The sequence below is a fragment of the Anoplophora glabripennis genome, unplaced genomic scaffold (genome assembly GCF_000390285.2).
Source record: "Anoplophora glabripennis isolate ALB-LARVAE unplaced genomic scaffold, Agla_2.0 scaffold149, whole genome shotgun sequence".
NCBI lineage: Eukaryota > Metazoa > Arthropoda > Insecta > Coleoptera > Cerambycidae > Anoplophora > Anoplophora glabripennis.
The window spans coordinates 853,881-874,814 of NW_019416248.1; the positions used below are offsets into that span (position 1 = coordinate 853,881).

The 20,934-nt window shown below is 32.7% G+C and overlaps 1 protein-coding gene across 1 annotated transcript in view; it reads left to right on the top strand.

The window, feature by feature from the left end:
* The first annotated feature begins 1,071 nt into the window (after positions 1 to 1,071).
* The window catches only part of LOC108911728 (alpha-1,3-mannosyl-glycoprotein 4-beta-N-acetylglucosaminyltransferase B), a 106,224-nt gene continuing 86,361 nt past the window's right edge, over positions 1,072 to 20,934 (top strand). Inside the window, exon 1 of the mRNA XM_018716729.1 lies at positions 1,072 to 1,352. Within this exon, the coding sequence (XP_018572245.1) occupies positions 1,241 to 1,352 (112 nt within the window). The 5' untranslated portion in view covers positions 1,072 to 1,240. The remainder of the gene's footprint in view (positions 1,353 to 20,934) is intronic.

The window sequence follows — 20,934 nt, forward strand, 5'->3', positions numbered from 1 at the left end:
AGAAAATTCAAAATCGAATAGCTTGCATTCGAATACTTTTGGTATTGTATTTTTGAAACCGAGTGAGTTGCGCGAAACTAAATCTGTACGGGACATAGCTAGTACCATGCGAAACATGGCCATACTTTTAAAAATGTTGTCACTGCCGTTCTCGGGGGTGAAAATTCGAAAAATGTAGAATGATTCAAATTTCGTGGCTGAAAACGTACATAAGTATTGTATTTTTGAAACCGAGTGAGTTGAGCGAAACTAAATGTTACATGACATAGCTAGTACCATGCGAAACATCGCCATAATTTTAAAAATGTTGTCACTGCCGTTCTTGGGGGTGAAAATTGGAAAAATGTAGAATAACTCAAATTTCGTGGCTGAAAACGTCCAAACCGAATCCAATTAGAGAACAAGAAAAGACAATGTAGGGAAACAAAGTAATCATGAACTTCAATTATTGTAAATAACTCATCAGCATAAAGTAGCGATTAGAAAGAAAATCTCGCGTGTAAGTCATTAATGAAAATATTGAACAGAAGGCGACCAAATGTAGAACCTTGAGGTACTTTCGAAGTCGCATTCATCTCAGTAGGATTGAAACCATGTTTTTTAAATACTAGGCTAATTCTTGCTTCTAAACGTCATGAAAAATGGCCTTAAATTCGACCCTTGTGGAATTCCCAAATAATTCGTAGTCTCAATTGGCGGAAAGTTACAAGAGCACTGAGATCATTTTAATTTTCATTATTATTTTCTGTGTCATCAAAAGTTGCAGCGTCAGGATGATCCTCAGTCGAGTACCTCAAGACTGTGCGTGCTGTTCGCAAACCAATCCTGGCTTGCAATTCGGAAGCCGCGGGACTAAATCACGATTTAACAAGTCCGCGGACTAATTAATCATGAATTACTTCTGAGCCACGTGCTACTCGCAACTCGTACCACAACAGGCGAGAAGATCAATAAATGCGCGCCTCTCTAGACGCGTTCGACTCTCCTCGATACGTTCCGCCACCGCGTGCTGATTCCGCGACCTTATATAAGTATTGGCCGCTGTTCCGTGCATTTCAGTCACATCGAAGCCAGTGTTGGTACGGCCTGGTGATCGCCCAAATCGCGGAAACTGTCAAAATATCGCGTGCTACCGCCGATTTCCGTGTTTATCGGCCCCTGAGGCGCCGCCAACGCTGTGACGAGTGGTTGTTCGGCCTTTGGTGATGGTGTAGAGGTGCAACGCGAGCGTCGGTGGGACATGGCCGTTGTGAATTTCGCCATGTCCCCTCTCAGGCGACGGAACTGCTTCCTGGTGCTCGCCTTCATCGTCTTCATCCCTTTCTGTCTGTTTGTGCTCTTTTCGGTGCCAGGTATGTCGCGCCTTCTCTCTTTTGTTTACATGTAGGAACACGTGGTGATGGGGGCGATGTCAGCTGTTCCGTGAGCGGTAAAAGTTAAGCTATGGGCCGGAGTTTTGAATAATTCACACCTACGTTTATTTATAGTCGCTTGATTATGATGAGAGCTGTTAGAAAGGGTAAACAGCGCTGCTAGGTTACGTTTCTCATAACTTATTGGATAATTTACACTGGGTTGGTGCTCGTTGAAGTAATTTCGAATAAACTAGACGCACATCGTTACCAACATATGCACGTGTTTTTTTACAGACCGCTGACTCTTGCTAGTTACATTTTAATGAAGATTCTCAATCAGCGTAATAGATGTGTGTGTGTGTTAATAAGGAATCATTTGTAGATTCGCCGTTATACCAACTAATTCTAGTGTTTATTCACCTCGAGGGAACTCATACGTTTCGAGACTTGTCGAATTTTGCCAGTTGTTGGACTGTAAGAAGTATAGAGCTCCAAACATACTTTGCACTGTTCCAAATTTGCAGTAGATATTGTAAAACTTTCTTCAACGTTTACTTCGTGTCACGAATCACTTGATCGCCAAACATTAAAAAGATTCAAGACCTGCTTGATCCTGAACATGAATGTGTTAGTCCTAGCTCAGTACCTATATTCAAAGTAAAGCAAAAAGTACGAGAGTTACCTAATTATATACAGGGTGGGCCATTAGTGTGAGAGAGTAAAATAAGTCCCTTGTTACTCATAATACAAGAAAAAAGTTTATATAAAAGTTATACAGAATCAAGAAACCTAAACTACAAAATTAATTTGATACATACAGGGCGATGAGTAAAAACGGGACACGCCAAATATTACATTTTTTAAATGGAACACCCTGCATATTTTTATACATGCCAAGTTATGTAGAAAATTCTTCGAATTTTGGAAAAAACATGACCTCGAAGAAGTTGTATTAACTTTCAGCTACTAACACTTGCAACAAAATAATTAGACAGAGTTATAGGCAAATGTTAGACAGAGGCCCCTATATTAGCTAATACCGATGTTTTCTAAAGGGCATTTTTTATAACACGATCATTTTTAGAAAGTTTAAACTTGATTTTCTAAAACTTTTCTATTTTATTATTCTATTTTATTCAAATATCGGTCTACTTTTATTAAGTATGTTCTGTATCTAAAATTGTTAGTTTTTAAGATATAGCAACATTTCTGATAAACTTAATTTTTATGATTTTATAGAATACTACAAATAAATATTAATGAATGATAAATTATGAACTGACAAGTTGACACAATGTGATAGCTTTTTCCAAAGCCATTTCGTGCGACCGAAAATAATAAAAATTAGTTTTTTACAGAAATATTATATCTTAAAAACTAGCAACTTTAGGTGTAGAACATACTTAATAAAAGTTGGAGTGGACTAAAATAGAACAATAATATACAAGGGGTTCCATTTAAAAAATCAAGTTTGAACTTTCTAAAAATGATCGTATTATAAAAAATGCCCTGTACAAAATATCGACATTAGCTAATATAGGATACTTTGCCTAACAGTTGCCTATAACTGTCAAATATTTTTGCTCCAAGTGTTAGCAGTTGAAAGTTAATACTACAACTTCTTCGAGGTCATGTTATTTTTTCCAAAATTCAAAGAATTTTCTACATAACTTGGCAACCCCGCACTAAAATGTAACAAAACTGTTTATATTGCCATATATAGAATTTTCTCAGAAATTCATATGTTTAAAAATTTACAGGGTATTCCATTTAAAAATGTAATATTTTTCGTGTTCCATTTTCACTCATCGCCCTGTGTGTTTCAAATTAATTTTGCCCTTTAGGGTTTTTGATTCTGTACAACTTTTATAAAAACTTTTTTTCTGTATTATGAAAACAAGGGAGTTATTTTACTTTCTCACACTAATGGCCCACCCTGTATGTTTGTAAAAGTATTGACCACAAATTTGAGACAGCTTTTGTTAAACTTTGTACCACATTTCCATCCAAATTATATTTTCAGGTTTTTTAAGTCTCTAAGTTTTTTAAGTAATAAAATCATAATATAATAAATTTTTTCATTTTGTTAAACTGTTTTTTCGTCCTACAACTCTAATTTTAATTAATATCTTGGAAACAAAGTATTAGTTCCCAGAAGTGCTTCAAGATTTCAACAAAATAGATATATTTTCTGCATAGTTAAAAGATTTATTTTATTATCTTCTGGATAGATGCCAAAGTTTCCAGATCGTGTTCCAGCTGTTGTATTATGTGGTATATTTGTTTCTGCAGCACATTTTATGGTTGAATATATATAGAGTTATTTTAAGAAAACGGAATTGCACAGGAAGCTGTTGATTTACTAACGTCAAAATGGATGTAATTTGAGGGATAGTTTGGTTTCCGCCCTTACATATTGAGTATCTAACATAAAATATGCTTTAAGAAACTTCTCGAGATGATAAAACAATTAAAATAAAACCATGAAACTGGAGACATCGAGCCGAACCGAAAAAATTAACGTGTTTGCTTCACCGAAGAGCAAAACTGGGGTTCTAAGGATTCTCTTAACAATTCTGGAAACCCCAAAGTTTTGTACAAATGTTTTTTTAGGGCGGACACGCCCCTGAACATGATATTAATCTTTGAAGATCAGGGTACTTAAAAATCCCCGGCATTTTTTATCTGTTACACCACCATTACAGTTTTGGAGAGAATAATGTGAACGCCACCGCTTAAGGCGTGAATTTATTGTCTGACCCTTAAAATAGAAACGGCTTCTACCCAGTTTTAACTAAGCTAGGCTGAGGGAAAAAGAAAATGTGGTCGACTGGTAAACGCGAAATTATATCATGGAGCTGCCTTCAGAAAAAGAAAACAAGTTAATTTTAATATTCTGTTATACATTCTCGTATACAGGATGTTTCTGAAACAAGTGTGTTCTTTGAAAAGGGTGATAGCATCATTCAGTGCAGGAATGAGGGAAACATGGAAAATCTGATTAATTAGGGCAATGGTCAAGCAAAAGTTTTTACGTGCATGACAAAGGTTTAAATTTCATTTATGAGTAAAAAGTATTTCGTGGAATTTTCTTCCAGGTTTGAGTTAGTGGTAATGCTGCCAGTAACTTTTATTGCGTGTAATTTTGCATTAAGTTTCTTTATTAAACTTCCAAATGTACGAGACGATGCAGACCAGAAGTTCCCAACCATTGTTTACGGTACAACGCGTTCAAATTACATCGTAGTAGAGGCGAACTCCTATACGTAAGGAGAATGATTAAATTAAAGATGAACGGTGGGGCGAATTTAATATCCTTTCAAATTAACGAACTTAATATTTGTTATGGAAATCATGAAGATATCCAATTGATGTTTATATTAATTTTATATTTGAATGAAGTCCTTGGAAATAAATATAATACTATTTAATATTAGGTATCATTAAAGTTCGATTTGTCTCTTAGAGAAAAGTTCTTTATTTGTTAATTAAATCCGCAGTGTTATTTTTTAAGTCGTGTAAATATTTTTGATTAAACTTCCAGCAAGTTCAGTAGCTCATCAAATTTTTGCCTCCGTCCAGATCTCAGTAAACAAAAGTTATTCTGACTTTGTTAACTGAAGTGCTTTGATAGACGCTTCCTTTAAAGTGAAATTAATACGCGTGAACGTGAAAACGTTAATAAAGTTTCCCGTCATATTTAATATTGCAGTTGGGTGCACAATTTTTCTTAAAAAGACACGTATCATACTTTTATGAAATTATAAAATCAAATTGTTTCGAAAATTTTGCAATCAAAATTTATGAAAGTACCTTTGCGAAACGATGGAAATATTTCATTTCCAGGTGCTCTTTTGTTACAAATAAATTGGAAACCTGTAGGTTAATTAAGAAAAACATTTACTTAAAAATTTAATCTAGACTCGCTCACCATTTCATTAAAAACCCAGGCGGATATTTGGTATTCATTAAACGGTAAATAGTTGAACTGGTAAGACGCGACCTGACGTGCAAATGCAGCTTGCAGATATCCCTGCATCTCCGCATAAGATGGGTTTAATTATTGCAAAGCGCCTTTCCTGATAGCGCCTTACGTCGTCCTTCGACACACACACACGAGGAAACCTTACTTATACAAAGAAATTCCCAGCCATTCCGAGTTGTTAAATGCAAATTCGAGGCATTTGCGGAGTTATTTTATAAACAAGCCCGCCGATTTCATTTAAATGTCAACGCCCTTCGCGGTGTTTGCCGGTGTTTTTGTACCTGCCATAGCTATAATTTGTTGCAGCAGTAGTAATAATTATTTACTGGAAATTCGTGGAATTGCGATAATAGCTTACTTTACTGGCAGGAATTACTAATAGACCAGGACGGATCTGTTTTGAGGTGGGTGTGAGAGGGGACAAGCAATTTTTTCTGGATTGTCTTCAGCACAACTCACATAATAAAAGTGTATGTCCCTAGATCTGGGCGAGGTCCGGAACATTTCAAAAATTGCGAAAATGTTTAAAAATTTTTAAATAAATACCTGTTTTTACTTATATCTTGGAACCTGTGCGTTTTGGAAGAATATTGAAGAGGAAAAAAGTTTTAGAATCAAATCTTGCACAATATACTGTAAGTTAAAAATGTTAAATTTATTACCGATGTTGCAAACTAGCAATAATTGATGAAAAAAAGGCAAAATAATCGAGTTTTTTGGACAATTTTTTAAAAATATTTTAATTGCTCCGAGGGCATTCTAGTTTTGGTAAAAAAAACTTTAGCGTATTACAAAACAACATCAAATTTCATTAAAATCGGTTTGATAGTTTTCGCAAAAAAAAATGTTCGAATTTTCAAAATGTTGCACAGCCTCAAATAAAGCATCTAGATACTTGAAAATTTTTTAACATAAAAACGATCGCTAAACCTGTCAAATGTTTTTTGAAAAATTGAAATCGGTTGATTAGAACGGCCACAGTAAATTTTTAAATTTAACACTTTTTTTTTATTTTTACACAATTAGATTACATTTATTAATTTGCAATTTGGTTTTTATCAAAAATTATAATTTCTTCTAATAGTATCTAATTTTTTAGTGATCGGCTATATTTTTCCGTGAAAAATTATCACTTAAAATTTTATACCGAGTTAATATTTATGAGGTTGAAACTAATACTGACGATGTTGTATTCATTTGATAACGTTTGCAAGTCTGTGCCGTTTTAAACTAATTCTATTAACACAATCTAGATGGGGCAAGTTTTTTTTGAAGTTGCTAACAACTTATATTGCCCGAGACGACTGAATGACAACGACAAAAATTCTAGCGTATTCCACACAAACATTTTTTAAATATTTCTGCCCCCTGGTACGAATGCAATCTCTTAACAGCAATTCTCTCGGCTTACACATGTTTATAATATGGACTGTTAAAATGCTAAGGCCCTTATATATCAGCTCTAAAGCTTTTATCTCTGTTATACGCTTGATATATTCGAATTCCTCTGGGAAATACCCAGAGTTCATATTTAGAATCTACCGTCATGTGTTATAATACACACGCCTGTTATTTTTTCTTTTGTCTCAATATACATGTGCTCGGGAGGAGTTTTTATACCTATAGATAGGTTTACAAAATACTATTAGGCTCAATTTATAAGATAACTATAATATATAGCGATAATGCCATAATAGATATTCTGGCATCTGACATAAAAAATTGTGTAATATATTAAAGTTACCTTTTACCTTTAAAAACATATGTTAAGTTTGTTTCTCAAATTTTTGGAACGCGATCAGATTCTGCTTAAATTTCAACTGTTCACGGTTGAATTTCGTTGCTGTTTTGTTTATTGCATTAATTTAATAAGCACGGATTGGCTACTGAAGTGGAATAAGAAAACAAACAGATGTAGATACAAAAAAATAATCAGTAATTAGTTATAGATGTTTTAGCAGATATTCAGTTTTTTTTTCAGTCATGCAGCAATAAAGACTGTTGCTCATTGCCAATTGGCACACGTATCTACTGTTCTGGTGTGGAAAGGAACATCACTTACAACATTTATAGCAGGATCTGTCGATAGTAAAATATATTTATGCGTGGTAGTTATGCAAAAGATGTTGTCATATGTTTAAGAGGCGGGTAATAAAGTTTAATTTGTTTATTTTAACAAAACTATTCGTCTCCATAACAATTTTCAACATTATATTTTATTAAGCCAAGTGTTATTATGAATATTATTACATTTATTTTAGGTCTCTTTTTTTGCACTTAAATTTGCCTCGTCATTCTGAAATATCCTGATCTCTTGGCCAACTAAGTAAGATGGTTTTTGTCAGCGAATCTAGGTTATTAACGTATCTATTGGCCCAACAGTACAGAGTGAGTCAAATTTGGCAAGCCATTATGTCGAAAGTAGTAGCAGATGCTATTGCGTAAAGTTTTATTCCGAATTTCATTTCGTCTCGCATGTAATCGTGAGAGTTTTATCAGATATACATACGTTCTCTGTTACGTGGTGTTCATGATATTTTCTCTTGGATAATTTAGTACTCGATCCAAGATATATCTTTTCTAAGTATTTATAGTAGTACTGTGGTTATTGCATATTATGACAATTTCTATTTGTTAAAAATGTACGCGTAGGTAACACATATTCTTGATGTCATAGTAACTAAAATATATGAGGAAGAGATGTAACTATATGGGTTCATTCAACTGTTAAAGTTTAAAATTGTTATTAAAATATTTATTAATCTCTATCAAATTCCTTGAAATAGTTTGTTGGCTATAGTCTCTGAATAATCAATAAAAATGCCGACATTGATTAATACATCAGTGATTATTAGCTTTTTTCTATATGAGCTTGATAAGGAAGCATTTATTATACAAGGGAAAAAAACAACCGTGAGAAATTGTTTTGCAATAAATACAAAAGCAACTATGAAAGCTGTTATATCGAATTAACTGTTGATTAGCCGTTGGCAACTTTCGCAAGGAGGATTTAATGTATGTAGGTATCTTTTTGTGTTCGTTACACATCAGAATTTAGGTTTGAAACAGACGAATATATCCGAGGTCAGTAATAAAAAGTTTGTTCATGGCGTGACGACAAAATTATTATACATTTCATGGTTACTTTCAGCATGAAATATTGCAATTTGAATAGGACAGTATAGACGATACAAAGATGGTTCTATCGCTTTGTTTTATCAAAAGTAACATAATATTTCGTAAGCAGTAGATTCTTGGAATAGCATGCAATGTTGTAGACTTTTTCTAAACTAACACAATGAAATTGTAAACTGTTGTTATAACCTCTTTGCCGACTCACCGCATTTCTTTGTAATAATCTTTTTAAACTTGTGAAACGAGAAGGTACTTGTGGACATATATAGATAGTTGTATTAAATTGCCATACACGAAGTTAATAGAGGAATATAAAATCTCTGTGCAGTTAACTGTGCTACTTTTGACTAGAAATCACGTCGGCCTAGAAAATAGTACATTGAAACAATTTTTTTCCCTTCAACGTCTGATATTTGTAAAAGATAAAGAAAATTTAGACGCGAAATTTTTTTAAAGCAAAAGGTGCTTGAGAAAAAGCACGGAAAAGACTAATGACTTGGCGTTATGATAACATTAAGCTAAAATAAGCTAAATAAGTGACCAAATCTAATGGGAAAGGTTCATCATTATTTAGATTACCAGTGTTGTATTGGTTAAATCTTTGGTTAAGAACAACGAACTCTGACTAATGCCTCAACACTTTGACGGCTATCTGAGATTCTCAATAATAGAAACACCCATTGTGTCATTATTTAAGCATATTCGGCTTAGTTTCGGCTGCTCAGATCATTATTATCTCCTCTATTATAATTTTCGGGGCTTTTGGACGAAGGAAACGATATATTAATACACTGTAAAAAAATCCGTGTGTCAGTCTCAGCTGGCGGTTCTCAGCCAGGACAGGAGGAGGCCCCGCGAAGTGAAATAATTTCAACACTGTATATCCTAGATAATCATTTATGAGTGATTTATTTTTGCACTCAATATTTAGTTAATTAAAAACCAAGTCGGAGTAAAGAATAATAGTTAAACTTAAAGCATATTGGAGAAAAAGTCAACTCTAAATAGATTTTATATACTCGGAATAGAGTCAAAAGTCGCTCAACTGATAGTTAGCTCGGATTTGAGTAAAACGCACTCATTTCTGATGCAATAGTTTCACTCAGTTCTACTCATTCTAATAGAGTGCGTAATTATTGAGTAAACTTGTGTGAAATTTGAGTGAAATTTTTTTACAATATAATATTATAATTCTGAGCTTTATTCAGCTTTGCCTGTTCGTCTACAAAAACTAAGCCGCGAAGGACGCTTAAAAAAGACATGTATATTTTTTTAGTTCACCTCTTACCATAATCTACATATGTTACAGGACAACCAGTGACTCACCCAGCGAGCACAAGTGTAAAAACGTTTTGCACATAAACTAACGCAGTTATGTCATCAAGTGCACACTGTATTAGAATTGTGGGACCTTGGAACTGTTAAGTATACCCGACATCAATCAGAAATAGAATAATGTTCGTGCACGCTTCTAATCTGGTGTCTACAACTGTCTGCTTATTATTGAGGCAAATGGCAGGCTTTGTACAACGCTCCCCTAAGCTGGAGTGTAATTATGCAGATTTTAATGGATCCCCGTGCCAAATTCTTCGCTAATAATAAACAAAGGTTCAGATCCTCCATTTTAATCATGAAATATCTGTCTGTAAAGAAATTCTTAGTATAGGCAATGTAAGGTCTGAATTTTCAGTAGGAGAGGTATTGTGGTTTTGATTTTAGTATACAGCAAATGTAACAATGGAGCGTACAATAGTACTGGACAGGATCTAACACTGATTGTTGAACTGCATGTTGATGGGGGTGGACGTCCGATCACTCTCTACGCTGGCTCCGCAAGAGTCCTATGAGCTTCGCGTCAATATCGGAAAATTGGTACTTTGGAAAAATGTCCTTTGAATTGCAGCCGTCTCCAAGGGGTTGTGAATCTGCAAACTATTTGGTTTAATGGGAAACTTATTGTAATCAAATTCAATCACAAACGCAGGTTTTTAGTTTTTTTAAAGAAGATAAAATACATATACTATGTGCAACAATTTTGCCTATGTTTCAAACATTGGATACACACAACTTTTGGATCAATAACCATCGAAGACATAGACCTCAAGTCCAGTTTCGTCACAGTGGCTACACGCTTGTAAAATTTCACAAAAAAACCAACCGGTTTTCCTGGTGTTCTACTTCGTGTATTTTTTTATCTGTCGCTGTTTGTCGTACTACGTTCCATTATGGAAATTGCGGATGCTTGTTTTTTAATCAGCAACCAACAAGCAAATTATAAAAATTCGTTTCAGGCACTGTTACGACTTCCAAAATTCCTGTAATTAATCAAAGATCGTGGATTGTCATGGGAGTCACGTGCGGGTCAACGACACCTTTACATGTAACTGTGTTCAAGGAATTAAAAGGCATTCCAGTTGTAACCATCAAAATATATTTACTGACGTGCTTTACATGCGAAAGTTTGATTTGGAGGTACCCGGTTGTAACAGAAATATTCTCTATACTTTCTTTTCCAAAAAATAACAGATCGTGGAGTATAAATTACCCCGCCTTTATTTCAGCAATTTGGTTTAATTTTTGAAGTAACTATAATTTTGTTAACAACCTCTTTGTTAGGCTTCCAAGAAAATATCAAACCTTTGTGTAAGACATTAGTCATTATATGCTCTAATAACTGTATCTTCCTTATTAGTAAAGGCGGACTCGTTAAATCCTGTATCGTTACCTAAAAAAAACTTGTTCAAATAAACTAATGCAAAAAATTAAAGTGTCGAAAGAATTTCCGAAATTTTTCCGTGATTTTTGACAGATTGTATTTAGGTGGAAAATGGTCGTATCGGGAATTAAAAAAAAGCATTTTGAAGTTCTAAGATTCTAGTTTTTAGATCTTTCTGTCGAAATTTTTAGGGGCTACGGCAATTTTAATAGTGCGACAAAAAAATTTGCATATTTCACTTTAAAAATTAACTTTTTAAATGAACGATAGCTTCATTTATTTATTCGATAATAGTAAAATAATTCCGAAATAGAAATTTTAATTAATATTTCATTTAACAATAATTTTTGTGACATTTTTGTAAATTAAAAAAAATTAACTATAAAAGATGTATTTTTTCTGGGGTTCAGGGCTATTCCACGAATTCGTAAATATGCCCATTGTTATTTTTTCGTCGAGCTACCCTAGTTAAAAAAAAGATTCTACGATGAATAGATTATTATATAATAGAGATATTGCAAAATTTTACAGCGCGCATCAATTTGAACTTTATAAACAATTGCGCTTCGACTTAAATCTTATCTTGGCTCCTGTTGGTCGTAGACGGTAATTTTTTTTAAATTTGTATTTTTTTTGTATCTATTTTCGGTGGGGTAGCATAAATAGCAACAATTTTATTCAAATTGTTTATAAGCGAAAAACGCACGTTTTTTCAATGCACAATTTGAGAATGTTAATGTCAAAAAAACGGTGATATTTTTTAATAGGTCGCTTAATTACGTCTTTAAGATTAAAATCACGCTTTCAGAATCATGTTTGGTTGAAAATTAACGCCTGTACAGGGGCTTAAAGTTCATAACTTTTTGAGCCTCCATTATAAACAAATTGAATTGTGCGAAAACTATTGCACCTACAGCGCCCACTTTTGGCACACTTTTAAAGTATGACAAAATCCTCAACTTGTCATAGGTTTTATAAAATTTTAACAATAAATGCGATATTTATAAATAAATTAAGAAATTGTCACTTTTCTTGTTTTTTGCAATAACTTTTTTGTTTATTAACCGATTTTAGTTTAACAAGTCTCATTTTGTAGATAATTTTATTCCCTACAAGCTGTATGTGAGTCACTTTTCTAAAATTGATGGTTTTCCCTGCAAAGTGAATCTTTCTCTTCCTCTATCTCTTTTACACTAAATATCATAAAACCATTTAAAAATTCTACAACCACTTCTTTTTAACACATCATATGATAACTGCGTTGATTTCCAATGTGTCAAAAGCTTGCTTCATGACAAATTCTTTTTTTTTTTTTGATGTAATGTAAATGTCCTAATCAAATCTGAACTAAATATTTTTCATGTTGCACACAAAATTTATTGAACGTTGAGGTGACAAAATTTTTGCTAATGATTCAGTCCCCGCATCACGAATGAATGCAAACTATTTGTAGGCGGATATTTAAAGCCTCTAATTGACTTAGGCCTGATTGTGCAATTCCGCAGATAATTGCTGCGATTGCAACGCATACCACGTAGTGGTTAGCAGTTTATTATAATGCGGGGACAACTTGGAGAAGTTCAAAACCGAACCGGATTACTAGCTGGAACGCAATTCGTATGGTAGACCGAGTTCAGATATAAATTTCGGTTAAATTAACCCGCTCGATTATGTATGATGTTCCCGAATATTTGGCATGTTAACTAGGTATCAGGAGTTCATAGTTTGGCATCCACTAATTGCTGTTATCAATAACGATCCTTCATAATTAATGCATGCAATTTACTTGCGAACTATAGAGTTTGATATCAAGGATAAGAAACCTGTGAATTGAAGCTAAAATTGTTGGACATTTATACATTCATATCGCGAATACTACGAGACTTATTGTAATTGTCTTCAAAACGGACACAATGCATATAATATAATATATTTTCGTGTCGGTAGGTACCTAATTAAATAGTGTTTGTTTTTTCTTAAATCTATTAATATACTTGCATTATGTATGCATATTGTAGGAGCTAATAAACAGATGTTGCTCTGTGAGCGAAATCCATGTAGAGTCCCTATTTTTAATGTAACTTTCTCCATTACTCATGGACATATTATAATTTAATGTTTCATATTATGTCTATGAACTTAACCTGAATGGCTGTTGTCGTAAGCTGTTGTATAGATGTATTTTCGTGAGCTTCAAAGTTAACCAAACTGTGAATGTAATATTTTGTAGTATTTAGGCATGAAGGTGTGATTTTAAAAACAAAATGACTCAGAAGGAGGGCGTTGGATATTTCAATCATCCGTTTGCTCGATTGTTGGCATTTCCGGCACATTTAGGCGCTATCGCACGTTCATTGAATATCGGCATTGCCTTACGACGCAATTAGAAGCCTTGATTGACTAAGTTGATTTGTCTCAGGCATTCCCGTCTTCCTTTCTGTTTGCTGAAGGTATCCCCATTCTAACGTTTTGATAGTTAATCAAACAATGTTTTATGATTATCAAACCATGTTTTCATTTAAGTATTATGGTCCGTGCCCACTTCTATATTGACCGATTCTTTCTTTGGCTAGTCTTAATTTTCTTGTTTCTTGTTGTATTGGCCTTTTCTTCAATACCTTTCGTTTTACCGATCTTTCACGCTCAAAACGATTGTATGTTACATTTTTTATATTCGCTTTAGGATTTAAAGATATAATAATATATCTCGATTTTCATTGTCGTACTATACCAATATCTTCTCTGTTCGTTCTAGGAAGAGATTATTCCAAGTATTCAAATTAATTAAATTAACAAAATAGATTAATTTATTTTTGCTCATCTGTTATGGAATTCTACCGATGCAGCATTTTGAAACAAATATTGTTTTGAAATTATAATTCCGTTATGAATGCAATGGATTTTTATAGTTTGCTGATTCTGTGTTTATTTACAATCATGGTTAGCTTTTTATCATTTATAAACAGATAACCTACATTTTATACAGACCAGCAGTAAATATGTTCATGAATTCAACGTAATATCATGAAATTAAAGCTTAAATATAAATCAATTTAATAGTTCTATATAAATATTTCTATTTTCGACAGGGAATTCTCATATTGAAGCTTGGTTTGCAAAGTTACTTGTAATAATTGACTCATAACCATTACATAATACATTGGGTATTATATTACATTATTATTGACTATTGCGTTTCTAATTTCAGTAGGAAAAAAATACCACTGTGCAAATGTTTGTTCATAACTTTCGATGTAAAATTAGCATTTAATCTTTGCTGTTTTACTGATTTTCCTTTAGTTTATTAGTCGATAATAGTACTGTTTACGAAATGTTTTTAAAATTTAGTAGAACCTCAAACTCTTTTCAATTTGTAATTGTTAACAAACATAATTATTTTATGAAGTTAATTTAATTCATTTATTTACTTAAAAAATTAAATCGACTATGAATATAACAAAACAACGACAAACGTTTCCCATTTACGGGAAAATATTTCAGGTAGTTTCGGGTTTGATTCTATTAGTTTGCAATCGATCGATATGACCGTTTTAGCAGAACTCTAGCTTTTATACAGGCATTTACATGACATGTGATTTTATTTTTAATTGCCATACCATGTCATCTGGTTGTACACGTTCAAAAGAGAATTATTCTCTGCATTTCAAAAATTGTCATTTAAATGAACTCTGTTAGTTTATGTTTCAATACAAAAACATTATATGAAAATGTCCCACAAATCTTGCAGATTTTTTCATTTAATGCATAATATTTTTAATAGATATTTTTGCACTGAATCCAATCATTTTCAGGGGATGAAACTTCATTAATAACGTTTTCAGTGACTTTCATGAAGAATGCTTTTGGATATTAAATATAGATTATAAATTAAATTAGTAAGGATCAAAGATTAATGTAAATATTACTACAGGCTCTTTCAGAAAGAGTGTCCCTTCAAAAAACGCATCTTTGTCTAAAACACCCTGTATAGTACGAGAAACGCAAGTGTGAATTCTGACACCTCGAATGAGTGTCTCATTTAGCCAAGAGAATATTCATATCAGTGTCAGTATAACTATTTCCTCTTCAACTAATGTAATTCTCACCACATCCATTACTTACTATTTTAAACACCTAAAGGAAACCGGTCACTTTCCTAGTAATACGATGATTAACAAGGATTTTCTTAAGGACGCAAGATCTTTTTTAATGTTCCACGCGATTAAACATTTGTATTTTGAAAAATGAAAGAATAGGATTTGGAAATAATATATTTAACTTCAATTAACTATTTTACACAATACATGACGATGGCTGGAAATATGGGAAATCTGTGTTTTGGTTATATCTGTGAGATATTCTAGAAGAAAAATGGTTTAAATAATAAAAAATGTGAACCAGCAGAGGTATAGTCCATTTAAAGTTATTAATGTCAGTGACAAAATGACGATATTGTCCTCGGGCTCTTGTTGTTGATGCAAATTAAATTATCTTGGCGTGTTTCTCTAATTATTCAATTTGTACTCTTTATAGCGTTTTATGGTTTTGATGTTGCCTCATTTCTAGTCATTATTATCATTTACATTGTATAATAAGCTAAATTTAAATTGTACGTATATGGCAATTGCGTTAATTGAGGATTGCATAATTTTTTTATTTCTCTTATCGTTATACTTGGTACAATCTTATGTTCATAGGGATATAACTTTATGACAAGTTAAAACGTACTTATTTAATTTTTGTGTAAGATTCTTTTAACTTTTGCGTATTCAGAATAATGAGTCAGCCAGAAAATTAATTTCGTTTAATGTTGATATTTTTTTTTAAATTTTGCCTGATCTCCAGACACTTACCAAAAACACATTTTGTGGATTGAGACTAAATGTTCAATAAATCTATGTAATATAAAAACAAATGTATTGTGTATTTCAAAAAGAACTTTGATTAAAGCTGTGTAAAATTCATTTAAAGTCAAACACACATGAAAAATTAAATAATAAATCTTCTATTCTATTTTAAAACCTCTTGCTGGCAACAAAAGGTGTGATGAAAATAAACATATGACTCCCCAACAACAAATGTGTTAGGTTAGAGAACATAAAAAATAATGAAGCCAATATATAAGCGGAGAAAGTACCAATGCCGTTTTAAATTTTAATAATGCAATACACTAACGGGCAGTATAAAAACAATGTACTGTTAGTCGCAGCCTGCTTGTCTCGGTAACATCGTAACCTAAATAATAACTTCAAAAACTTGAAATCGACAGTGCGGAATATCACTGGACTTGTTGCAAAACCATCGCAATCTTGATGTTAACAGCAGCAAAACATTACGAAGCCAAGAACGGTTTATATTAATTTAAAAGCATCTAGAAGCCTAATAGAACCAATTGTGCTCTATTAAACGAAGGAGGCCAGTGTCAAGGAAAATTTACACAAACCTATGGATTGTCACAGATGTAGTGCATGGCCAACTTTTTTAATAACGCCGAAATAAATAGTGCAGCAATTACAAATCTCACAATCAGCGAAATTACAGTTGTATGAATGATAAATTTGTTTCATATACAGGATGTCTCAAGTTAAGTCAAGAGTATTGCTAAAGTAGTTATTACTAGAGACACAAAATAGGTTAAATTGTCAAACAATTTATTAATTGATATAATATCGGGCTAAGAGGAACAATAACTGATTTCCTTTCACTACTTATATTAGATATGCGAATTTGATTTTCGAAAAAAACTTTTCATACATATATTTGCCAATAGAATATAGATGAAAACCAATTACTTACCTACAAAACTATGACAACTTGCTTTTAATATGTCACTCTACTTTTTTTTCGTTTTTAAAATGTTTATCATTCTATTCTTCTAAATATTTTCCGATATTAGTATAGTAAATAACACTACATTTTCATTGTTCTATTTCCGTATATTTCTGCATTGTGTTGAGTTTAAGGATCAGCCAGAGATAATACTCCGGTAAAGAGAACTAACAGCTAGAATGGTGGAAAAATGGTGAATGTAAATCTCCCTTGACTGCCCTTTCGGGCACGTCAAAAGCAGATGTGTTAGGCATGAGCCAAGTTTGAATTAATTATTACATGAACTCCGTCTGTAATATGCAGATCTAAGCGAATGCACTGAATTTGTAAAAGTTTTTTAATTAAGTATTTAAAGGAATACGCTGCTACAACGTTTTTTTTTGCTGGAACGCCATTGTCTTAAGAGGTCGATTACACTCTTCTAAACTTATAAAACTACAGATTATCTAAATGATTAGAAATAAAAATCACCCATTAACAAAGATGTTTTTTTATGACCTTGAACTTGGGTAAAGTTAAATGTTAATGGAAAAATATGTGAAAGGTTAAACGAGCTATATCTGTTTTTACTATGTATATAGGCATGAATAATATATTTAGATTTCTTTTATTATGCAAATAAGATAAGAAGTTTATGGAAAATAACTACGGATATCTGAGTTCTATAGCCTATGTGCAAACACTTGCTTCAAGTGATGGAAAATAGCACAAAAAACAGGGATGTATTAGGTACATAGATATTTGTTATTTTGTTATTATTCATACCACTAATTCTAATTTTGTTCTTAGTGTAATCTGCTAAAATAACATTTCACTGCATGGTAAGGTCAGTTTGGTCATATGGTATCATTTGTTTTGTTCGTGCGACTATTTTAGCTTTGTTTAAGGCCATGACATTGATAAGTTATACTAAACACATGTTTTGAAATACCTATTTATTATTATGTAGAGGTAAACAAAATAATTTATTAGTTAACTCTAGTTTGAATTATTTTTAGATAGTTTTAAATTGACATATGCATAATAAAGACAAGGAAAGAAATATCTAAAACAATAACGATATCTAATGTAATATTCTTATCTTGTCTTAAGAAGTGAGTCATCGAGAATTATCATTTTGTAAACTTTAAATGCAGAAACAGTCGTTTAGATACCAATTTTTAAAATATTCTTTAACTTTATTGAGCTTCTAACGGCTATTTCTCAACATTGGTATCAGCCTTTCCAATGGTTTATCATATTTACATTAAATTGAAGTTATTATCCATTGATTATGCATAAACGTTTGGAGGAAACACAAAATAATACTCTTTTCGATATATAGTTGAAAAATATATAAGATGTGTCGGTAATTATTGAAGTTTAGTTTTGTTTTCTTTACAAATTATTAACTTTCATTACTGGTACACCCAATGATGTTTTTATGTATTACTGAAGATATAGGACATAGTTTTAACGTTAATCATTTTACTTGCATAAGAGATTAAATTCTTCTCTCTATATCTTCTCTCCTATCCCCTATATTTTAATAAGCCCAAACTTTTAATAGTGCGTTACTTAATTAGGCGAACGATTGTTCGGGTTCGCTGATGATACCATAACTCTGATAACCATAGAAACCTATATCCAACCATGGCGTGTTGACGACACATTATGTGTTCTATCAATCGTAATTTACTTGACAACGTACGTCTATAATAATCCTATTCGAGAGCTGTTTGGTTTTAATACTCCTTTCACAAACATCCTCAAGACCTTAATTGTAGTGAACACGGCAAAAAAATTAAAGCACTTTGTGATCGTTATTTCCAAATCAGAATAATAGGAAAGCAACACTAGCATAATTTCCAATTCTTCTTTTATGTATTGGCAGGGATGTTCTGAAAAGGCGGATCATTTCAAGGAAGATAAGGACAGTCTTTCTTAAGACGAACTGCAAGGACAATGTAATCCAAGGTCCAAGTATTGGAAGACATATTAGCACAAGTTTAAGAAATAACAAGAAAGAAAAATCAGAGCACAAGTCATGCACAGAAATGCATGAAACTTCAGAAGCACGAAAATCAAGAGAGAAGTATGCAGGAAAGTGTTATAGCTTGTTTTTAACAGCATTTTTATAAATTTTCCTTAAACTCAAACCTTTTGTGCCATCCAGTGCTGTTAGATAATACTTTGGAAAGGAAAACATTTCGTTCTTGCCTTTATAAACGCGCTCAACCCGTATTACCCTCGCATAAAAATATTTATATAGAGAGCTGAATACACACGACGCCTTCAGGAGTGATGCCTCTATATGATCCGATATAAAGAAAGAAATATAAACTTTTTTATGCTGGAATTATGAGCGAGCAATGTACTTAAGCCAGCGAGAGGCATGCAAGGCATTTTTATACCTACATACATACACTTTGGGAAAATCGCTTCCAGTTTGATGGATGCCGTCTTTCTATCGGTTCTCATTGGTTCGTCATCAGTAAACTTTTTCGTCCTGTGCACTTGTTTGTATGGGACGTAAAATATTGGTATACACCTGGAGGAAATTATGAAGAAATGGCTGGGATGGTAATCTTATATGAATTGCATTATCCTTGGATTAATTTATTCTCAAAACACCTGCTTTAAGCTCAATCATATGTTCTTTAGAATGAGAGCATTGTGTTTCCTTTAATGGGAAAATCAGTGGATGTCAATTGGAAATAATGACGTCTTTTTTTTGAAGTGTTAAACACTTTAACATTGACTGAGGTTCATCTTCCATCCTTTACTTCTTAAATTTCATTATATCTAAGCTCGTGACAGTGGAAATTGAAACTTAAATAATTTACCCAGAAATAATAATTAATTTTGGAAGTTCGTAACAATAAATTTCTCTGATTAATTATTATGGTATCGTACAAATTTTTAGGACCCATCCGTCCATAGCTAACTTCTAACTTTATCACTTATTAACTTTCGTAAGTTGGAAGGCTTGCTTGGAAGTTTTTACAGGACATTCTCGTCTAAATTTGAAATATTTTAAATATATAGCCTTCGCAGTATTCTATACAAAGTTCACTGTACGTCAGTTGTTCCGATTTTGAATAATTAATTATCTTGATGTTTGTTCAATCGTCAGAATAGCGTTTCATGTTCCTAAACTAAACTACAAACCTAACAAGTTTCACAATTTACTACGTGTTTAGATATGTATTGTTTGTATTCAATTAGGTAATTTGTTATTTACTAATTGGAACTTCTGTACTCGCAAAACTGCAAAATTTAGTATCAGGGTATATTCGCTTGAACGCCCATAACACCTATAATTTGAGTCAGCTGATTCTTTAAATTAATGTTGTGTCGTTATGGTGGTTCTTTATTCTACTGGTAGCCACCTGATCGCTAGCAAAAACCATACGTGTTCCTCGAGAATGGGAATACGTAATATATTAGAATATCGTGTTCGTTCCGCGATAGATGCAAATGTGAAAGATATTTTATAGACTGATGGGGGTTATTTACAACAACGCGAGTTTTCACACGCGTTCAAAACATCGCGGGATATGTTTTTATGTACTAGCCATAAATTCTTGAACATTCCTGGCAACTCCTAGTTCATGTAAATTTCCCGCGAAAGAAACATCTTCCGCGTATTGATCTTCAACAAATTGTAGAGAAGCCGGACAGTATTTCAGAACCTTCATTTGCAATGTACGTTAATTGATGCCTCCATGAATGATTAAAAGTCACGTGAACAGTAGTTTTATTTCCTTTGCGTTGACAATTGATGTTTATTTATTTACATTTGCTTAGGGAGCACCATCAAAATCACTGAACTATTCAACAAAGTTAACGTATACGAGGTTATGAGATAGCAGCACTGCTGTTAACATAATTAATTTTTTTTGTCTGCATCCTCCTATCGTATCAAAACCCAG